The following is a 21,463-nucleotide window of genomic DNA, read 5'->3' as shown; positions in this document are numbered from 1 at the left end:
ATTTAATGATGAAGCCTTTATGACTGATGCTGAGCAGGTTGTATTTCAATCCATCTACAAGCAAAATATTTTCAATCAAAAGGTTCTTGGAGTTTCCAATTATACCTGCACCCACCACTTTTTTGGTGGTATTGTCTCTAAGAGTCACCTTGCCTCCAGCCCTGGCCTCCAACAAAACAAATTGATTAGCATCTCCAGTCATATGTTGTGAGCATTCGATGTCCAGGTACCACATGCTCTCATAAGACCTTTTGTGAGAGCAAGCCTACAAAATCATCAAATATCAGATTTAGGAACCCAAACAAGATTGGGTCCCTTCTTATGGAAAATTGAATGCAATGTATGTGTGTTATGCTGTGAATCATGCAGTTTGGGTTTCCACACCTAATGTGTTCTATGCTGAATAGTGCAAGTGTGTGAAATGTGTCATATCATGCCATAAGAAAAACATCTAACATCAGGAAAAGGATTTCTTAATATGTTCAGGTAGTAGTGCTTCCTTTTAAAGTTTTGAAAAGCATGGAATGATTTATTTTCAAAAGCTTTGAGACTTGCTAATTCTTTTTCTAACTCAGCATGAGATGACTTTAAGAAATCGTATGCATCAAATAATTCATTATGCTTTTTGTTTAATGCATCAAACTCATCAAGTAAAGACATGTGATTACTATCAATTTGGGAATGACTTTAAGAAGATTTTCATGCTCTTTTTGTAATTTTAAAAATTCTAATTTTAAGCTAGCATGTGTTTTCTTAAGTTTCCTATATGATGAATGAGTTTGTTCAGAAATTTCAAATGATTGCTCATATGTTAGTTTATATACCTCTTCTTGGTCACAGTCTTAGAGGAGTTCGATGTATAGTACACCCAAAATGCCTTTTGGAACCTCTTCTTGTTCTTGTACTTTTTAAAGTTTAATTTCTCCTCACCCTTCTCCTTTCTTGGGTGAGCCTTAAGCATAGGACAATCAGCTTTAACGTGTTCAGGCTTCCTACATTCAAAACAAATTATCTCATTAGAATTTTTAAAATTTTTGCTGCTCTTACCTTTATTCCACTTTTGATGATTCTTGTACTTCTTCCTTAGAAAGCTCTTAAATTGCCTCGTGATTAAGGCAACAGTATCGCTTTCAGACCTGAAAGAGTTAGTGTCCGAGTCATGCACCTTAAGTGCCACCATTTTCTCCTTCTTCCTCTCACCTGCACCAAGATTTCTTTGGTTCATCCCTTGATCATAAGCAATGAGTGAACCAAGTAAGTTATCTATCGAATAGGTATTTAAATCTTTATATTTAAAAATTGTAGTAATTTTAGCATCAAAAGAGGAAGGCAAATGTCTTAAAAAAAAATTCACTTTTTCATAGTTAGTGAGTTCTTTTCCTAAGGCATGCAAAAATGTAACAATTTGAGTAAACCTTGTATACATTTCAAAAATTGATTCAGATGGTTTCATATAAAAATTTTCATAATCATGCAACAAAATATTTAATCGATATTGCTTGACTTCTTTAGTTCCTTCATAAGTAATACACAATAAATCTCTTTACCATTTGTACAAGTTGAAACACGCATGTAGTCTTTAGATTTTAAAATACAGAAAAAATAGTTCAAATATTTTGTATTAACTTGTGCTAAATCCCTATCATCAAGACTCCATTCAAAAAAAGAAAGTGGAACATTAACACCATTAAGTTTACCAGTCAAAGGTGTATAACCATCCTTAATGAGCATCCACATGCGATAGTCAATCGATTGCAAAAATGTAGACATACAAGTTTTCCAAAAATCAAATGGAATATTATCAAACAAAGGTGGTCGGGTAATAGAATACCCTTCCACAGTATTATGATTACCAAAATTAGCCATATATCGAAATTCAAAAGCTTTCAAAATTTTGTTTTTATGAATCCCGCTTTGATACCACTTGAAAGTTCGTTAGGGATGTTAAACCCTTATGAACTAGTCCTGAGGCTAACCAAGGGGGGTGAATTGGTATTTTAAAAACTTTTCAAACAAATCACGAATCTTAAATCAAAACATAATTCACCACAATAAAACTAGAGTGTGGAAATTAAATGCATAAGAAAAAAATAAATAAAGAACACACCAAATTTATAGTGGTTCGGTTAAATATTGACCTACATCCACTCCTTAGAGGCACCCTCTGAGTATTGCACTAACTTGTTTCTCTCCTTTAGCCCCCACAGCTAGGCGAAGAAGCCCTTGCAAAAATGCTTCTTCTCACCAACCCCGATATTGTAGAGACCTGACTCCTTATGCTTCCTCTTGAAGCAGGCAGAGAACCTAGACCAATTGCTAAAGTAGAACTTCCTAGAACCCCCCAAGGATAAGGGATGATGATCGGAGAAGACAACTTGGAACCATGCTTGGATCAACCCTTATGAACCCTCTCACAAACTCTCCCTCACAAGTTCCTCCCTTTCTCTCCCTCTCTCTCCCTCTCCTCTTGGTTCCCTCAGGTCAAGACAGCAGCAAAAGATGCTTAGACTTGAGAAAACACGAGTCCTTTAAATAGATTTTCAAGAACAGAATTTTTCGTCCATGACGATATTCCTATCGTCCTATACGATCAGTACAAATTAAGCTCAATCAGCCCGAATGACTTAGGAGGATTAGAAGATTTTTATTCATATCATCCAGGATGATATTATATCTATCGTCCTGTATGATTAGTTCAAATCGAGGAATATCATCCATACCATCGCTCTGAACGGGAGTCTGGACAAAAATAAAATTACTTGATCATCCAGGCCAATCTCTTGATTGTCCTGACTGATTAGTTCAAAATTTGCCCAAATTGTCTAGAACAACGCTTTAAACAAGCATTGGTCGTCTAGGAGAAATCAAGGTTTTTGAACTGAACGTCCTGGTCGATCATGCGATCGTCTAAGATGATATGATCATATCAATCAATCATAATTACTTTCCTTAATCTCTAGATCTATTTTGGCATAATTGTGTTGCATCGTCCAAGCCAATATCCTGGATGATAATTAAAAAATAAAGCTTTCTAAATTGATCAGGCGGCTGATTCTTTCTAATATGAGCCTTTTGTCCAAGATGATACAAAAATCATCCATGACGATATGCTTAATGACGGTTTCCTTAACCAGAATGTCCTAATTAAGGTTTTTATTTTTGACCGATCATTTAGGATGATTTTGGGATTGTCCCGGACGATGTGAGCAAAATCAAAAAACTCTAATTCAGATAGAGAAAAAATCATTCAAGTGTGTGTATAGTGTTACTTAGGATCAGGCACCATAAAGATTACAATTGACTCAAGAAAGGGGAAAAATACATTACAATTTGACTCATACCTAAACTATCCAATCTTGAGCTGGTTTAAATTATAGTCTTAATCATGTGTTCCTAAAATATTAGTAGGCAAGGCAGTCGAAGTAAAACAAAAGTGTTTGCAATCATCAAAATTCTATTTTGAAAATAGATGTGAATAATTTATGTTCATGCAGTTAGCTTAACTTTAAAATTTCATTCAATTTGGTCCAGCTAATCGAGCAAACGAGGCAAAAAACCATCTATAGTGTTCTATTATAATGTATGCTTAGTGTACATTTTCTAGGCCACTAATATCATGATCAACAGCTTAGATTGAGCCATTCTGCAACTTGGTTTCATTATGGATCTGATCCCACAATTAAATCCTATGTGCAACCCAATTTGAGCCCTTGATTTGGAATAGCAATGGATCGGATAATACCCGCTACGTGTGTTCGTTGCATTTAATCCGACCCACTGATCTTTTAATCAATAGCTCGGATTGAGTCATTTTTTTTTAATTATAGAATATGCTAATTATAGAGAGCTTTATTCGACTCAATCTCCACGCTCCATCTCAAACTGCACCCAATCAAATAGCACCGAAGCCTTACTAACTCGAATAAGTGGCTCATGGAACCATGGCACTGCATCTAGCAATGATTTCCACAACGTAGACATAGGCCATCAATGTCTGGCTTTTTGACTATGAATGCTCCTATACTGCCACGTACCAACCCCCCCCCCCCCCCCCACCCTAAAAAAAATTTTTGTCAATCGGATCTGATGGCCTGGATCAAGCCATGTAGCCCAGTGCAGTTAATTTAATAAAATAATTTACGATGATAAATCTTAAGTCTCAAACTCCAAAATACATATCCCAAATCCAAACCCTAAAAGTGTTGCTATTATTTGTTGTATTTATAACCTATACCTCTTTAATTACTAGCCTTAATCGAAAGTTCTCTCTTATTATCAAGAGGGGTAATTAACTATAGGGACTTGCGCCTATAGGAAACTAGAAATCAGATCAAAAAGTCCTCACAAAATGAGGAAAAAATCTCTGAGTAGTGTCTTATCTAAAGCACAATCTACCTTATAAAAATTCACCTGGAACCTAAGCTCGTTAAAACTCTCTATCGTTAACAACAACAAAAAAAAAAAAGAAAAGAGAAAGACCAACGCGGAGAGGCCGGGGCGCAACTTCATGGAATTTTTGGAGCCCACGATTACATGGTTAAATGACCCATCAATTTAGACCCAGTGCCATAATGGAGAGGTTAAAAAATGCTGCAATGCTAGCTCAAAATAACAACGCTGCAGTGTCATTTTTTTATAATGTTTTGGCACTAGTGTCAGATAGTGTGTTTAAGGGCTGACTATTTTTTTATTATGCAAAATAGTGCGAGAGAGTCTATAGAGAGTGAATGAGTGAGAGGGCTTCAAGAAAAACAATTCGGAGAGCTAAAGGTATTTGGAATTTTTGGAGCCCACAGTTACATGGTTAAATGACACATCAATTTAGACCCAGTGCCAAAATGAAGAGGTTAAAAAATGTTGTAATGCTAACTCAAAATAACAACGCTGCAGTGTCATTTTTTATGATGTTGTGGCACTAGTGTCAGCTAGTGTGTTTAATATAAATAGTATTTTGGCCTAATTGTGAGGGCTGACCATTTTTTTTATGATGCAAAATAGTGCGAGAGAGTCTATAGAGAGTATATGAGTGAGAGGGCTTCAAGGAAGACAATTCGGAGAGCTAAAGATATTTGTAATCATTTGTAAAGGCGCTTCAAGGTGATATCTTATAAACTCCTCTTTTGTACTTTATTTTTATTATTTATGTAAAACTATTTTAGGTATTTTCAAGTCCACTGGTGACAAATTTACTTATTCTGAACTTGTGATGTGTGGGAAAGCATGATTTACTTAAGTAGAATCTACTGCTTGCAATGTTCAATGATGTTTTCAATTCTCTCAATCTTAATTTAATTATTACATAGGCTATGACATGCCTAAAACCTAGTGTGAATTATTGCCTTTCCTGAGGAATAAGAGAAAAAATGGGAGAATTAAAATGAAGCATTATTATGCATAGACATATGATGGCTAGGGTTTTGGATTCTAAGGAGATAAAATAATTGTAGTGAAGTGAAAACTTTACTCCAAACTCTTACATATTCGATTGAAATCTAAAAGGGATTTTTCTCTGATTCATAGCACACATTAGAGAAGTCAAAGTTAAGCAAACATGTATTTCTTCACCATCATAGGTTCAAAACACATTCATCTATTGAACTTTTCAATTCAGCATTTGAAAAAGGAACATTGGAAAACTCATTTTCATTCGAACTGGTAGGATAAATATTGTGGTTCAAATAGATAGTATTAGGGAAGTATTAGGATAATATAAGTCCTCATTGGATGGAAACTCAACTCACTTTTTTATTAATTGAATTGTATATGCACTAGCGTATAAATCAGTTTTGCTTAATTACAACACACAAAAACTCACAGAAACTCAAATGAAAAAAAATGGATAATGCACAATTAATAGCTCCTAATATAAACATGCAAAAACTATGCTGCAGAAGTAGCACTTATTTCACAACTAAAATTTAAGTAAATTCCAAAAAAATTTAAAATGTAAGAGAATTCTTTTGAAAATTATTTAAGAACCAGTCTTTAAAGTGGGCGAGGCGACCCATAGTAAAAAAAAAAAACATTTTTCCTTCAATTTTACCATATAAAATGAAAGTTTGAAATTGGATACCATTGTTCTAATTTAAGAACTGGTTTTTCTTTTTCCGACAACTCACGAAATGAAGATCTGCGATCTTATTTGGTTGCTTGTAACTAGAAATGTGATTATTTCACATTCCTCCCTTTCTGGGTGTGAAATTAAATTATCATTTTTTAATGAGAGTTTAAGAGAAGATTTTGTAAAGTTTCAATGGCTAATTACATTTCAATCAAATTATTTAACAATTTTCAACAAATTGATTTGTAACTTCAAGCACAGGATGAGCATTAAAATAGATAGATTCCTTTCATACAAGGAAGTCTTAAAAGAAAAAGCACACTGCTACATTGAATGAGATCAAAATATCGATAGTGTATACTGTACAGTGTACATAATAGATGAACTTCGGATACAACCTCAGGATTGATATCCTGCAACACCCTGAACATATAACTCTCAAATCAAGAATAAATAACCATATTCCCCATTTTATTTAAAACTGAACATGCTGACTCGGTTACTCTTAAATTATTCCTCTTGATCTCACCCCATGTACTTCTGAAATAGTAATATGTTGAACGAGCAGAAGCAGAGAGAAACTTGCATTCTTCTTCTCAGCATTATTCTTAGAGAAGACATTCATGTTTTTTTCTTTTTCTTTTTTTTCAGAAAGCTGACGAACGCTTGGCATACTCCTGAACTAATGCGCCAAAAAGCGAAGGATGGTTGATTAGATTGGCCGGCGAGTCAAATTCCTTTGCTAGTCCTGTGGAAAATGGAAGGATCGAGTCCATAATTTAATAAAATCACAAAGTGAAGCATTATTGCTCCCATAGACAAAAAACTAAGGTATAATTAAAGTGCCAACAGTTCAGAACTTTAGAATTGCATACCAGAATCTACAACCAGCACTCTATCGCAGTCCATAACAGTGGGAATTCTATGAGCAATGCTCATAATTGTACAGCCCGAGAAGTCTTCACGAATGATCTTCTGGATTAATCCGTCCGTCTGAGAATCCACAGAAGCAGTTGCCTCATCCATGAACAAAATTCTGCTTTTCTTCAGCAGAACACGACCCAAACAGAAAAGCTGCCTCTGACCAACACTCCAGTTCTCTCCATTATCAACCACTGAAGAAATTGAGAGATGCTTAAATTAAAAGAAAGAAATATTTATGTTGGTTTAATCAAAGAGTTGCTGAATTTCAAATTTTCGATGCAGTTTGGGTGTCCATCACCCAAGTTCAGGTTTCATCAAATATATCTAACTGTTGGGGGTAGAAGTAAACAACATAACGAAACAAACAAGAAAAAATATAATGCAATGGAAAGTGAAGGACACAAAGATTTAGCGTGGAAAGATCCGAAATCAGGAAAAACCCATAGAGCCACACCGTACAAAGAAATCCACTATGAAAATTGGGAGAAATAAGTATAGATCTCTCTTCTCTCTCTCCTCTTCTTTCTCTCTCCTTGCTTCTATTCTCTCTTACACCATTCTCACACTCTAAACAAAAGAGAAAAGCCTCTATTTACCACCAAGGGATGCTACACTTCAGAAAAAACGAGAAATAAAATTGTCCAGTCATAGAGTTCACCTGCTAGTAGGGGCCGAATATGATCTACAGAAAAAATTGAATCCAACAGCACCGATTGATAAACATATATTAATCAAAAAAACTTAGTAGAAAAGCCAAACTACTTATTTTACTTCCAATGTAGGAATATTAAACTGCTTAAGTGCAAGAATAAGCATCAATATTTGCATTTTTTTTTCAATCATAATAAAAACCGGAAAGACGTATAACACAGATTACATGAATTGCATTATATCAAATGAATCATCAACTCTCATATTATTTGTCGGTGGTATTCAGCACCCAGGGTCACAGCCAACAGACATCTATCACTGCAAAACTCATGAAAAATGCAACCACAAATTTATTAGGAAAGAAAGACCTTGCCTCAATTCGGATGTGGACTACTCAACCACCCTCACAAGTCTGCCATAAACGCTCAAATGGTCGTCGATGGAACCATGTTGAAACTTTGTTAATAGCATACAGCGAAAAATATTAAACTATATTTGTCTGCTAAGGTAAATAGTAGCTACAAACAGCATGAACTCAAACGCTTGAATTAATCAATCAAAATATAAAGATAATTAAATAAGTTCATGGTACCTAGAGAATCAAGCTTCTCAGGTTTTGCAGCCACAACTTGTTTGAGCTGGCATCGTTCTAGGCTCTTCAAGGATAAGATCATGCAACAAAATATATTCAACATATAGAAGTTTGACTTCAGTAATAGATGAAATAGAAACTCAACAGTATCGATTCCCACCTGCCATATTTCATCATCAGTATGCCGTCCAATTGGATCAACATTGCTCCTCACAGTCCCATCAAAGAGAACCGGCTCTTGAGGAATAATGCCGAGACGTGACCTGAGATCATGAAGACCCAAAATGCAAATGTCCACTCCATCAATGATTATCTTCCCTCCGGAAGGTTCTACAATTCTGAAAAGAGCTTGAATCAGGGTTGATTTTCCACTCCCTGTCCGACCAACAACTCCGATCTTCTCACCAGCATTAATGTTAAATGTGATGCCATTCAAAACAAGAGGAGTATTCGGTCGATATCTAACCTGTAAGAAGTAATGCAGCAATCTTTTTGAGTAACAGTGCTAAAAGAGTTGATAACCGTATGCCCTAAAAAAAAAGTAAGTACCCTGCAGTTTTAGAAGATCCTAACCTTGAGATCTATTACAGAAATTTCTCCATCGGTTGGCCAGTTTGGTGAAGGCAGACAACCTTCAATCCTCCATGGTGCTTCTGGGGGAATTACACTGAATTGCTTTATCCTCTCTACAGAAACCATCCTGTTCTCTAAGAAGCAACTGACCAAAATGGCAAAAAATAGCACGGCGTTGAGAGAGAGACCATAGGATAGAGATAACCCAACATATTCTGCATTACAGAGTGAAAGAAATGTAAGCATAGAAAGTTCTATTTTTTTAATCTATATTACGGTTTACTTGAACTACTTTAAGGCATTAGTTAGGTATGATTGACAGCAAACGGAAATCTTTCAAGCAAAATTCTAAATATCTAAGTAGGACTATTAACAATTTGATCTCAAGCTCAGTTGACCCATTCTGAAAATCAGATTAAAGTTATGTGTTCCTATTTTGCGCTGAGCCAAGTATAGTAATAGCATGTTTAAATCAGACCTCAAAACAAATTCAATCTTCTAAGGCGTTCTCATCAAACATATATTTATACATATGCACATCCATCACATACAGATATAGATGTACAAATGCACATATGATGAATATAAAAACTAATCTATCCACTCAAAAATACATGCATGGATATTTTTGAAGCAATCTTGAGTTAGCTCGATTTGATCAATGCATACTCAATTCTGACAGTTTTGGCCATTATTCAACTCATTGATTAAGCAATCGGAACAAAAAAACTACGAAATCATTGAGATATTTTCAATCATCAAATCATATTCAAAGCCAAATATCTTCTTCAGCAAAAAGATAAAAAGTAGAAGTGCTTTTTAGCAGAATTTCGTATAAGAAAGATAGGTCTGTTCAGAACAAAATTGCACTTAAATGTTCCTAACCGGGTTTGATGATACTGCTGGGAAGCATAACCATTAGTAACGCAGATATGCATAAAACGAAAATTCCTATCAACTCCAACCGAAATCCCATCCACTCATTGGAACCATTGTTGTGAAAATCCATAGTTAAGCTTGCATCAACTTTGTGGATATTTCCCTGGAAGAACCTTTCTTCCTTTTTGAAACACCTGATTGTCATGACACCCTGAATGGTCTCTGAGAAGTGATGGATTACAGGCGCTTTAGTAATTGAACCAAGCCGACTTAGCTCCCGAGATGTTGCAATAAAGTAACCCTGCATTAAAATGATTTAGCATTATGAGGTGTAATTAATTAGATTGATGGATCATCGAAGCTCTTCTATAAACTGGTAAAAGCGCACCCTGTACCAAATGTTGAGCCATCCCAGTGGAATTATGAAAATAAGAGTTGGCCAAGCAACCTGAATGATGACGGTAAGAATGCTAAGAACTGTAATGTACGTTGAAATAGCTAACCCCATGAAGAAAGGGAGTAAGACATCCACATTGGTTTGATCCGATGATGCCTAACAAAAGCAATCCAATCAATTCAAGTAAAAATTAATTAATCAAGAAAGAAATGGCATGAAAGAGCCATTTAAATACATCACTCATGATATAAAAGAAAATTAATGAAAGATGGAGAAATCGGAAGGTGGAGAGAGGAGTACTCGACTAAGGATTCTTCCGGAAGGAGTGGTATCAACAAACGACATGGGTGCGTGCAAGATGCTTTTCAGAATCTGCTTGAAAAATATCTGGGCGGTCTCTAGCCCCCAGCGTGTGACAAGAAAGGCCCTCCCTGTGATAAGGATAATTGAAACTAGAGCTATAACGGCATAAACTCCAATAAAACGTGATGAACTGAATGAAGCAGCATTATCTGCTGAAATAGTAAATGACAACCAATAATCACACGCCATTAGAGAGCCGTGCCACAGCAGTGAGACAAGCAACACACCAATGACTCCCCACCAGCCCCAGGCCTCAGTGAGGTAGGTTTTGTATACATTCAAACTGACTTGGCCAGTTGCCCTCTCCTCATCCTTGATGAGCTTAGAAGAGCCCTTTTCAGCCTTAGGTGATACTGCGGTGTCACCATTAGATTTATCTTGATTTGTGATGGATTTATTCGATGCTTTAGATGGATCATTCATGCTTTCGTGTGTGGGTGCACTGTGCTCTAGTAGCTCCATAGAATTTTGGTGTGCAGCAACTAATGATGCAAAATCAGTACCAGCATTAAGTAGTTCGTCATACTTTCCAGATTGGATGAGCATCCCATCCCGCATAACCTGGTATGTTAATAGTCATATCAGCGAGAATAAAGCAGCAGATATAAACTATGATTGGCCTTTATGATTAAATTTATAAGTCGCAAGTCATGCTGATTAATTGTTTTTATAAGAACCATGAAGATGGTATTGTTTGTTATAAACTATAAGCATAAGGTTGGCATACCTTTGCCGGTCCATGCCAGCAAATTAATGAAGTAACAAGAAAAAGTAAACTAAGCTGCTGACATGCACATTTAGCAATACATTATCTATATGTTTGTAGTGAAATCTGATAATACAGCAAAGCCTAGTTTCTTGTGACGGTAACATTTGTAATATCATTCTTGGGATCATCCAATCCCATGAAAAGTTCAAAAAAAAAAAAAAAAAAAAAAAAGATAAATGCCATAAAGACCTACAACATTATTAGTTTGCATTGGAAAAGGTTTCACAATATATTCTAATTAGGCCAACATCCCTTGAAGATATTGCATGAGCGGACTGTATCACATACCAGGATGAGATCAACATTGTGCAAAAAATCAACTTGGTTGGTGACAAGCACAATTGTCTTGCCCTTCAGTGCACCCCTTATGCACTCCTGCACAAGGATATGAAATTATTATGTTCATAATAAAATTCTCTTTGCGGTGTAGGATGACTTGATATTATATTTCAACCTGTGAATAAACATCCTAAACAACGGAGATACAGCAACATTAAAGTGGTATTTCTTATTTAAAAAAATAAAAAATAAAAACAGCATAGACAGGATATAAAGAATGATATATCAAATTATTATTATAATGTTATGCACTATATAGCACTTTTACGCAATAGTGGAATGCTGAATGTGCTCTCAATCAGCTAAGGGTTGATTAGTTTCTTGTGGATAGAAAACAAATTTTAGAGAATAATGATTGTACTGGAAACAATTGAAGATAAAAAATAAATTCGTGTACTTGCTTAGTTTAAAATGCCCACCTAGAATTGTACCACGGTAGATTTGAACCTATTGACCGCACTACATATTTAGAGTTGGCAATATCACTGATAGATATCGATGATGCGCTGAAGTGTTGACTATTCTTACCTACAAACACTCTACCTGTTGATGGTTTTTCCACTTGCTGCTAGGCATCATACATCCTTCTGTAAGTTCAATAGGATACACATCACTCAATTTTTGAGCACTCAAAGGCCACTCAAGAGCTAGCAAGCTTTTTTCTAAAATGTGACACGAACCTGGCGAGTTATTGAGAGGCTTCATCATTAGGTTCCAGAGATAAATGATAGAATCCAAAGACTTGGACTGACAGTCATGTAGGTTGCATTAACTCAAAAATTATGAGAAGAATCATTCAGATATGTTCTCAAACTACAACAATCGTGTACATCGGCTAGTTTTTGGAACTCACGAATAGCCATTTAATTAAAGTATAATATAATAGCATGGTAGAATCTTTCTTAGCCACTCTCCTAAATGAGCTACTATCAAGGCAGATTGACACCAAAATTATGGGCATGATAGGAGCTGCCCATGGGCCGACATGGAGGGCACGCGGAATGCTTAGGATTGCTATAATCAAAGCTAGCAAAGGGATCTCGTGCTAGCAAGACCACTTTGTAAAGCAAGATCAACCACCCCCACAAATGGAGGCACCACATGCAGCTTGCTCATATAGAGATGATGGGGGCACTTGATGCATCTTGTAAACAAAAAACAACAAAATACAGAATAAGTGCAGCAAGAACACAAAAATAGGGGCTGATTTTTTATTATTCTGTCAACAAATAATGAAAGATACAATTGATCTACTATTTGATGGGTAGATCGGCTCTCCCATAAACTCTAGCCACAGCTAGGAAACTCACACCAACAAGAGTAAAATAAACTCAGTATATATAATATTAAAACCCTAGACAAAACTCCTTAAATAGCCCTAACACACAATTAAAACCTTCCTAAAATATTAAAGCTTCCAAAATTAAAACCTTCTTAAAATATTATAACCTTCCACAATTAAAACCTCCCTAAAATAAAATATTCTACAATAAAAACCTTGCTAAAATATTAAATCTTTCCACAATAAAAACATTCCTAAAATATTAAAACTTTCCTAAATTAAAACCTTCCACAATAAAAACCTTACTAAACAACTTCACCTTGATTCCTTACCTAATGAATAATAGCTCCTCTATCTTGATTGTGGGCCCCCTGATGTATCAATACTCCCCTCCAATGATACACCTTATCCTCAACGTGGAAGGATGAGAACTGTCTCCTGATCATCTGTTTCAACAACAAAATATGTTTCATGTCGAGAATCACTTAGCATATGATCAAGTTCTATATCCTTCATTGTCTGCTCGTGCTTCACTCAAAAGAATATGCCATCTTTCAATAGTTTAACATCTTTCCTAATGCCTTCACTTTATATTAGATCATGTCTTATGCTTCTATTTGACTTTTGTGCTTTGATTTTCTTGCTTCATCATCCACATTGGTACCAGAAATAACTTCTGCTTTCTCTAGAAGTCCTTCCGTATTAGCTACTACATTCTGAACCACCTTAACCTTTGAACACAACTTTCTTATCTCCAAGATTCTAGCTGATGCTCTTAAACTTTGTGAGCTGTGATGTTTACCTTGTACCTGACTAAAAATTTTAGGCAGTTTTCTCTTACTATTTAGAGTATTAATATTTATCAATAGAGGGTGTGTTCCTCTAGAGGTGCAATCTCATTTTCCAATGGAGCAAAAAAGGAAGCATAAGCATTCAGTTGTGCCTTCAACCCCTTATTTTCTTTTCCAAGCACTTCAACATTTTCTTTTAAATATTCTTCTAAAATATTGTCGCAAGATATCTCTTCAACTATAAACTTCATTTGCACAATATTAGTTGCTCTAAGACCCTTAATTGTCTGCATCAACTCAAAGAACTTCTCCTTAAATATCAATTCTATGAATGCTGAAACATGAAGGTTATGTAGGAACTTGGCAGCTTCTACTTTATTGGATCTGCATTCGTCAATTGATACCTGTATTTTAGATGTCAAGTTTGTTTCTCGGGTTCTTTATGCTTCCACTCCGTGTAATTCATAAAATAATCTGCAAAATATTATCATAACAACCATTTGAAATCTCACGATCATTAGCACCGTATGACTCACAAATCTTCTTAGTATCATATGTTTTCATCATCAAATCAATTCCTTCCAAAGTTTCACATTTTGGTCTAGCAGTGTAATTAGCTTCCTTTCCTAAGTGACCCATTTCTATTTGAGTTCGAAAAAGAAATTTTATGCATGCTTCAAATTTTCCACGTACATTCCACAATCTAATGAGAGAAACAAATTCTTTTTAGTCAATTCAACCAAAAATTGCTTCAGGATGAAACTACTAATCTCATGTTTACTACTTTATAACGCTTCTCTTCAAGCTCTTATTATGTAACTTGGATTTGTTTTTTCAAGATTTTAATTTGATTACTCAAAATAATCAATTGACATTTGATTCCTTGTCGAAATGAACAATGAAGTTCTTCCATATCATGATCTGCTAGATCCTTCTTGTCTATAATCTCATTGTTTCCTTCTAAGACCATAGTCCGATTCTATGGGCTTTGAAGATGATAAGAAATTCTTTCTACCTGAATTTCATCCTTTGAATTTTTCGGCTTAATCAATTAAAATGTCATGTTTATCCTTTGAGAACTCTATATTAGCCGCATTATGTATTTGACCCTCAATATATCCATCTTCAGAAATACCCATACAAGTAGAAACCAAAGATGCTTCCACTGATTTTCTTTCATTCTTAGACACTGACTTCATTTCAGTGTCTTTCCCATCTTCATTTTTGGATTATGAAAACACAAGTTCTTGGGAAGTGGATGTTTTGATAGAATCACATTGCACAAGACTTAGAGATTTTGATCAACTCCATCAGCTTGGTTTTGCAAGTTTTTTTCTTTCCCCTCTTCATTCACATCTTTTGCTTTGACGATCTGTTTATCCTTGGAACGTACTTTTGTATCACTTATTGAACTCTCACTTTTCTTCTCTTTAATCCTTCACATCTTCAATTTTCTCACCTTAGGATCGTCACCGACCCAATAGCTTCTTTCTCCTCCATTGTAGCGATTTTCATGATCCTTCCAAGTTTCCCCCTTGTATCGAGGCTGACAATCCCACTTTTCTTCCACCCTCCTTGTATGATCTGATCCCCATAGCTCAGTTAGACCCCTTCCAACTCCGGTTTCCCACTCCCCTTGCTTGAAATGCCTCCCATAATGGTCGGACAACCCACCATCTCCACCACAAAATTCCCTCGTTGTTTTTCCCCCATCCAAAAATCTTGATCCGCCCCTTATCAGAGCCCAAGCGGTGGATCTAATCTCCTTTCCCTTAGATTTTTCCAAGGGAATTCCAATCAAATTTTAGTTAGGGTTAGCAATTAAAATCGTCGGTGGAGTTTTGGATTGCATCTCCATTTGCTTTCTCATCATCTCCTCCAACCCTCCAAATCGTCTCTCCATCCGATCCTCCATGGAGAAAAACCTTCATTCGATGGTTAAGAACTTCTCCTCCATCCGGGATTTGATTTGCTCCACTTTTCCTTCCAATGCATCCACCTTCTTTACAATCATCTCTCCAAATCCTCGCTCTAATACCAATTTGATGCGTCCTGAAAGCAAAAATAGCAAAATAGAGAAGAAGAAATGCAAGAACACAAATATAAGGGCTAATTTTTTACTTCTTCTTCAACTAATAACAAAAGATACAATTGATCTACTATTCAATAAGTAGATTGGCTCTCCTACAAACCCTAGCCACCGCTAGGAAACTCACACTAATAAGATGAAAATAAACTCAGCATACATAATAGACAAGAGCGCATGGAAAGCACCTATAGAAGACCAAGAGAATGATTCCACTAGTCTAATCCATATTACCATTGTATATTTGACATCCTTTGAGTAGGTAGAGTCATGAGATATCGAGGGGCATGTCTTAAGTGACAATAGTAGCAATTTCCCCAATCACCTACAACTAACAAATAAATCAATTAGTCAAAACCCTTTCAATGATGCCACGTGGTCACCACTCTAGTCACCAATTACTAAATTGGTAGCATCCTTATTGACATAAGGAGTTTCATTAGCATTATTTTTATTTTTTATTTTTTATAAAATCAATGTGGTTGTTTCTATACTCACCCCAGTAATAGTATTACGTAATGGCACGTGCTAGTTGAGATTCTAGTTAAGATATAATTAAACATTGTTAATCATACTTTTCATTGCTTGAAACATATCTCTTTAATGATCTAAAAACCTGAAAAATTCATATGTTTTTTGTTTTCAATATATTTTCATGCTTCTCTGGTTATTCCACTATACCACCATCGAGGCTATAGATCATATTAGGTTTTAGGGTTTTGAATGGCTAGCATACAAGCTTGGAGAAACATAAAATAATTTTATTACAAGGTTAAAGCATAGATCTAATCTACACTACATATAACACCATATCAAATAACAATTTCAAAAGGAGAAACTATCCATGAAAGTTCATTTTCACAGAGAATACACATACATAAATTTCATTGATATGTAAAACAAGAGTTCAAGAGGATTAGAGTTGATAAAAAAAAAAAAAAGAGTTGAAAGACAGAACCAAAAAACCCTTGCTAGGAATACAAGCATCATAATGCATAGCTTTTATAGCATAATAATGCATAGCTTTTATAGCACCACGGAGGAGCAGTTTCCAAAATTAGGATCTACACCAACTTAGCCAAAAGATGTGCTGGTTTGACCATTAATCGTGTATTGGTCAGCCCAACATCACAACGGAGAAAGCATTATAACGGTGAACCACTTGTTCATGCTATACCGCCGCGATGCCACCATGTTGAGCATCACGATGCCTGAGCTCATTCCTATATTTGTATAAAAAGTTTTTCAGTTCTTTTATTTGGGGTGTTTTGTCATTTCAATAGAGTCTTGTCCTTTACAGTGTCTTCCTTTTGTTCCCCCTTAGAGTAAAGTCTACGGGAGGCTAGGAAAGTGTAAGATACTTTCACTTGAGAGATTTTAGCCTATATTGTATTATCAAATCTATTGTTGGAGGAAGAAAGAGTGTAGAAAACATCAATTGATTCTTTTGAGTGACATTTATCCTACTCATTCTTCTATATTTTTTATATGAATGAAATGAAAATGAGTTTGCTTTGTGTGTTATTCATATTTGGTTAAATCTCTGAGTTTTAAGCTAATAATGTAAATACATAGTAATTACTAATGTAGACTTTTGTTCTTTGAAGTACTTATGGATGTTTTCAATATCTCCCATTCTTCATTTAATGCATATAATGATCATGTACGTAGTTAATAGCTAATGTGATGTATAATCTCGATGGAGAAATATTGGAACAAATAGGGGTACTGAAATAGAATATTGGCATACCTAGACATAAGATGATAAACTATCTAGGTTCAATGGAGATAGTATAATTGTAGGAAGACCATAAACCTTCCTTTTCACCCCTACAAGCTTGACAGAAATCTAGGGATATATATGATCTAATTCACATCTAAAATTAAGAGTCTTATTAGGAAACCTATGTTATTTTATATTTATTAGTCCAAAATATTTTATTTTTGTTAGTATCAAATTTGCTTACATGTCTCCATTAAGTGGAAAATACTTAAAAATATTCGTTTTACATTCAGTAGGATAAATTATGCATTTAAATTAAATAGTAATAGTTTAATTGCAATTAAGCAGAACACTTCCTCGTGGGATCGACAATCTTCTCTATCACATTATTACTTGATTCAACACATATACTTATATTTTTAGTGGGCTTTTATTATTTCCATATGAAAAAAATCTAAGCATATTTTAATTTCATAGCTCAAGTCCAACACAAACCAGGCAACCGCACATACAGTCACATCAAGTTTTTTATGTTGTTGTCTGAGAAGTAACATGCATTACAATTTTAAATTGTTGTTGAAACAAGTATATATTTAGGGCTACTTGTATTATGTATTTATATTTTTATTTTGTTTGTTAAACTTTAAAAAAACAAAAAAATTTATTTTGTTAATTGTTTAATTTGTGATCCTTATTTTTATTTTAGCCTTGTTAAAAGCTCAATAGATTTAGTAAAGAGCCCTTCTTATTTGATTTTGAGATAGAAAAGATCCATATAAAAATTTAAGAAAATAAAAACATTTTAGAGATGTCTGAACTGATATAATATTAAGATCATCTTAGACCTCTTATAGAGTATGCTAGTCCTTTAATATGAGGAATCCATTAGAGTATTAATAGATCTGCTATCCAAGCCAATAATTTTGAACTGAAACCCACCATAACCCAAATGGTTCAAAATTCCTAGTTTGTCGAAACTTCTATTGAGGATCCTAACCTATACATAGCTATCTTCTTAGAAATCTATGCATCATTCAAATATAAAGGTATTAGCGATGATGGTGTTAGACTTTGATTGTTCCCATTTCTCAATGGGACAAAACTAAGATGTAGTTGAATTCCTTGCACCCAGGCTATATAATCACTTGGAATGAGTTGGCACATAAATTCCTAGCTAAATATTTCCCACCTTGACAAATTGTTAAGCTTAGAAATGATGTGACAACTTTTATCCATTTTAAGGGAGAGTCAATTCATAAAAGTTGGAAAAGATTTAAGAATATACTTAGCAAATGCCCTCATCATATTTTACCCCATTGGTTAGTTATTCAAACTTTTTACAATCAATTGGTAGAAACCCTTAGGTCAATCATAAATGCAGCAGCTGAATGATCTTTAATGTATAAATTAGTTGAGAAAGTATATGACCTAATTGAGAAAATTGCTATAAATAATTTTGAGTGGCCTTTTGATAGGGTGAATCATAAGATAATAACTGGTGTGTATGAATCAGATGCAGTATCTATTTTGAACTAACAGGTTATTGTAATTTTTAAAATGTTAGACACTATTAGAGTTAATTCAGGATCAGGATCATCTATGCAATTGGAAGATATAATTTAAATTTAATGGATAATAATAATGCAAGGGATTGAGAATGTAAATTTGATTGAAAGATAAAATAATTTATATTTCAATACTTATAATCTAGGTTGGAGGAATCACTCTAATTTTAGTTAGTCAAATAATAATATTGGTTGTAACAATTAGTAGAATGTTGGTCAATCTAACCAAAAATAATTGATTCAGAGAGAGAAAATTATCTTTGGAAGAGGTTCTACTTTAGTTAGGAACCTAATTGCAAAGTCAGACCACTTCCATCAAAAATTTAGAAAATCAAATAGGTTAGCTTGCAATTTCTTTTAGTAGTAGATCTCATGAAACTTTCTCAAGTAATACTGAACTTAATCCAAAAAAAGAAAAGATAAATATCATAATGGAGATCACTTGAGAAGTGGGGGTGATTAATTATAGTAAATATGATCAATCTAAGGCAATTCCGGCTTAACACTATAAATTTAGCATTGTATTAAAAGGCAACCCACTTTTGTTTTGTGTTTGTATACTTTATTTCTTATTTTTACTTTTTATTTTTATGTTATGTGTGTGATGTATTATTTATAAAAGTATTAATATTGATTTTGACAAAGTTATGAAAAGTTTCTTGAGAAAAATTTGATGTGCTTAAAATTGAAATAACGTAGTAATGTGGTGCTTGGAAACAAAGCTTTGCGGCATTCAAAAATAACATTTTAGTGTTAAATTCTCAAGAAAATTTATTTGATTGCAACTTTGTTGCACTTTGTCATTAAACATTGTAGCGCTATTTTGCCTTATCAAGCACCTCGGCGCTACCATCTCAAGTGTTGCAGCATTAGTCCATTATCTCTATAGTGATGATGTTGGTGCACTCAAATAAACGTTCATAACTTTACATTATGACACATCATTGTGCGATGCATCACTGTTGCTAGCGCCACAGCATTATATCAAAATTATTATTATGTCAGTTAAAGTGCCACATCGTTGGTTGTGGCTTCGAAAATTGGCGCCCCGTCTTCCCCTCTACTTTCGAAGGAGTTTTAATGAATTAAATTTCGAGGTAAATTTTGGGAAGGCATATCGGGATCATATAGATAAGACACTACCCAGAGATTTTGCTCTCATTTTGCGAGGCTTATATGATCTAAGTTCTAGTTTCCTATATCGCAAGCCGTATAGTTTATTACCTTCCCGATAACGAGATAGAACTGTCGATTAAGGCTAGTTATCGATCTGATACGTAGAAAATACGTGTTATAGGGCATATAGTAGTAGCAAGGGTTCAGAGGTTGATATTTAAAATGGAAATTTCACCATCGTGCCTTAAAGCAGATAGTGGAGAAATAGATGATGGACCCGATCAAGATCCCATGGTTCCATCATCCCGGGCCATCATGATCCCTGGTCTACTTAGTTAAAGGAGGTAGTCAACTCAACCTGACAGAAGGATCATTGTTGGCATCCATGGGTTGCTTCGTCCAAGGGTACCTTATAGACCTGGAGTAGATGTTTTCTAAAAAGATAAATTTGAATCCACCTTAAGTAATAGAGAGCTTTACGCCCTATCAATTATATTATATTGATTCATATCTTAATGATTTAATGTCATTGGGGATCATACGAGCTCTAGCCATGAACGTAATTTAGTGGTGCCATTTGGTGGCAAACCACTTGATTCAGAGGAACCTGGTCATAATTATATATCTACGGTGCCATTTGATGCAAAACAGTCAGTTATAGGACACGTGCCACATCTTTATTGGAAGAAAACTATTTGAGAATGAATCCTAGTGATATTCTTGACCAGACATTAGCTCTTTATGAGCTAAAGTAATATTTAGATTTGTCCACCTTGATAAACTGTTGTGGAGTGTGAATAGGTTTTGCTTTAAGTGTTTAATTGTTGAATTTCAATTTTAAACATTTAGGTTTTTTGCTATTTTTTTTGGAGTTTTGGCTTTTATGGGCTTTTTGGAATTTTATTTTTGAATATTGGAATTAACCCCTTCGGTTGAGATTTGCATTTAACACGATCATCATCGGGGTAGTTTATGGGCTATTATATTTTATTTATTGATCCATGTTAACTCTATCTACTAGTCGACAAATGATCATATCCATAACAGGTTGTTCATTTCCGGACCCACGTAGCATCCTCATACGTCAAGTACATAAATACGACACGTTCGTTGGGGCCCATGCGGGTGTATCATTGTATAAGTATTTCTGTACTTTTATGTATACCTATCGTAGTCCACATGTGTGGAGGCATTTTTGGGACATTTGACAGGTCTACGGTAACTTGTAGAGGCTTGTATTTGTCGTAGCCCTTCTGTGTTTGCCCATAGATGACATGATGAATGCGCAATGGGCCTTTTACAATGGCTTGTTGGCACTTATATATGCTATATATTTTTTACCTTTGCTTGTG

At 34.8% G+C, this 21,463-nt stretch overlaps 1 protein-coding gene across 1 annotated transcript in view; it reads right to left on the bottom strand.

Moving 5' to 3' along the window:
• Nucleotides 1-6,365: 6,365 nt before the first annotated feature.
• LOC110107572 (ABC transporter C family member 4) overlaps nt 6,366-21,463 on the bottom strand; it is a 46,827-nt gene continuing 31,729 nt past the window's right edge. The window contains exons 3-11 of the mRNA XM_020837845.2: nt 11,498-11,584; nt 10,378-11,001; nt 10,069-10,233; nt 9,687-9,981; nt 8,802-9,016; nt 8,389-8,694; nt 8,229-8,292; nt 6,937-7,176; nt 6,366-6,809 (exon numbers count right to left, since the gene is read on the bottom strand). Coding sequence (XP_020693504.1) covers nt 6,709-6,809; nt 6,937-7,176; nt 8,229-8,292; nt 8,389-8,694; nt 8,802-9,016; nt 9,687-9,981; nt 10,069-10,233; nt 10,378-11,001; nt 11,498-11,584 — 2,097 coding nt within the window. The 3' untranslated portion in view covers nt 6,366-6,708. The remainder of the gene's footprint in view (nt 6,810-6,936; nt 7,177-8,228; nt 8,293-8,388; nt 8,695-8,801; nt 9,017-9,686; nt 9,982-10,068; nt 10,234-10,377; nt 11,002-11,497; nt 11,585-21,463) is intronic.

Source organism: Dendrobium catenatum, unplaced genomic scaffold (assembly GCF_001605985.2).
Source record: "Dendrobium catenatum unplaced genomic scaffold, ASM160598v2 fragScaff_scaffold_1355, whole genome shotgun sequence".
NCBI classification, from domain to species: domain Eukaryota; kingdom Viridiplantae; phylum Streptophyta; class Magnoliopsida; order Asparagales; family Orchidaceae; genus Dendrobium; species Dendrobium catenatum.
This window is presented reverse-complemented; position numbering and strand designations above follow the sequence as displayed.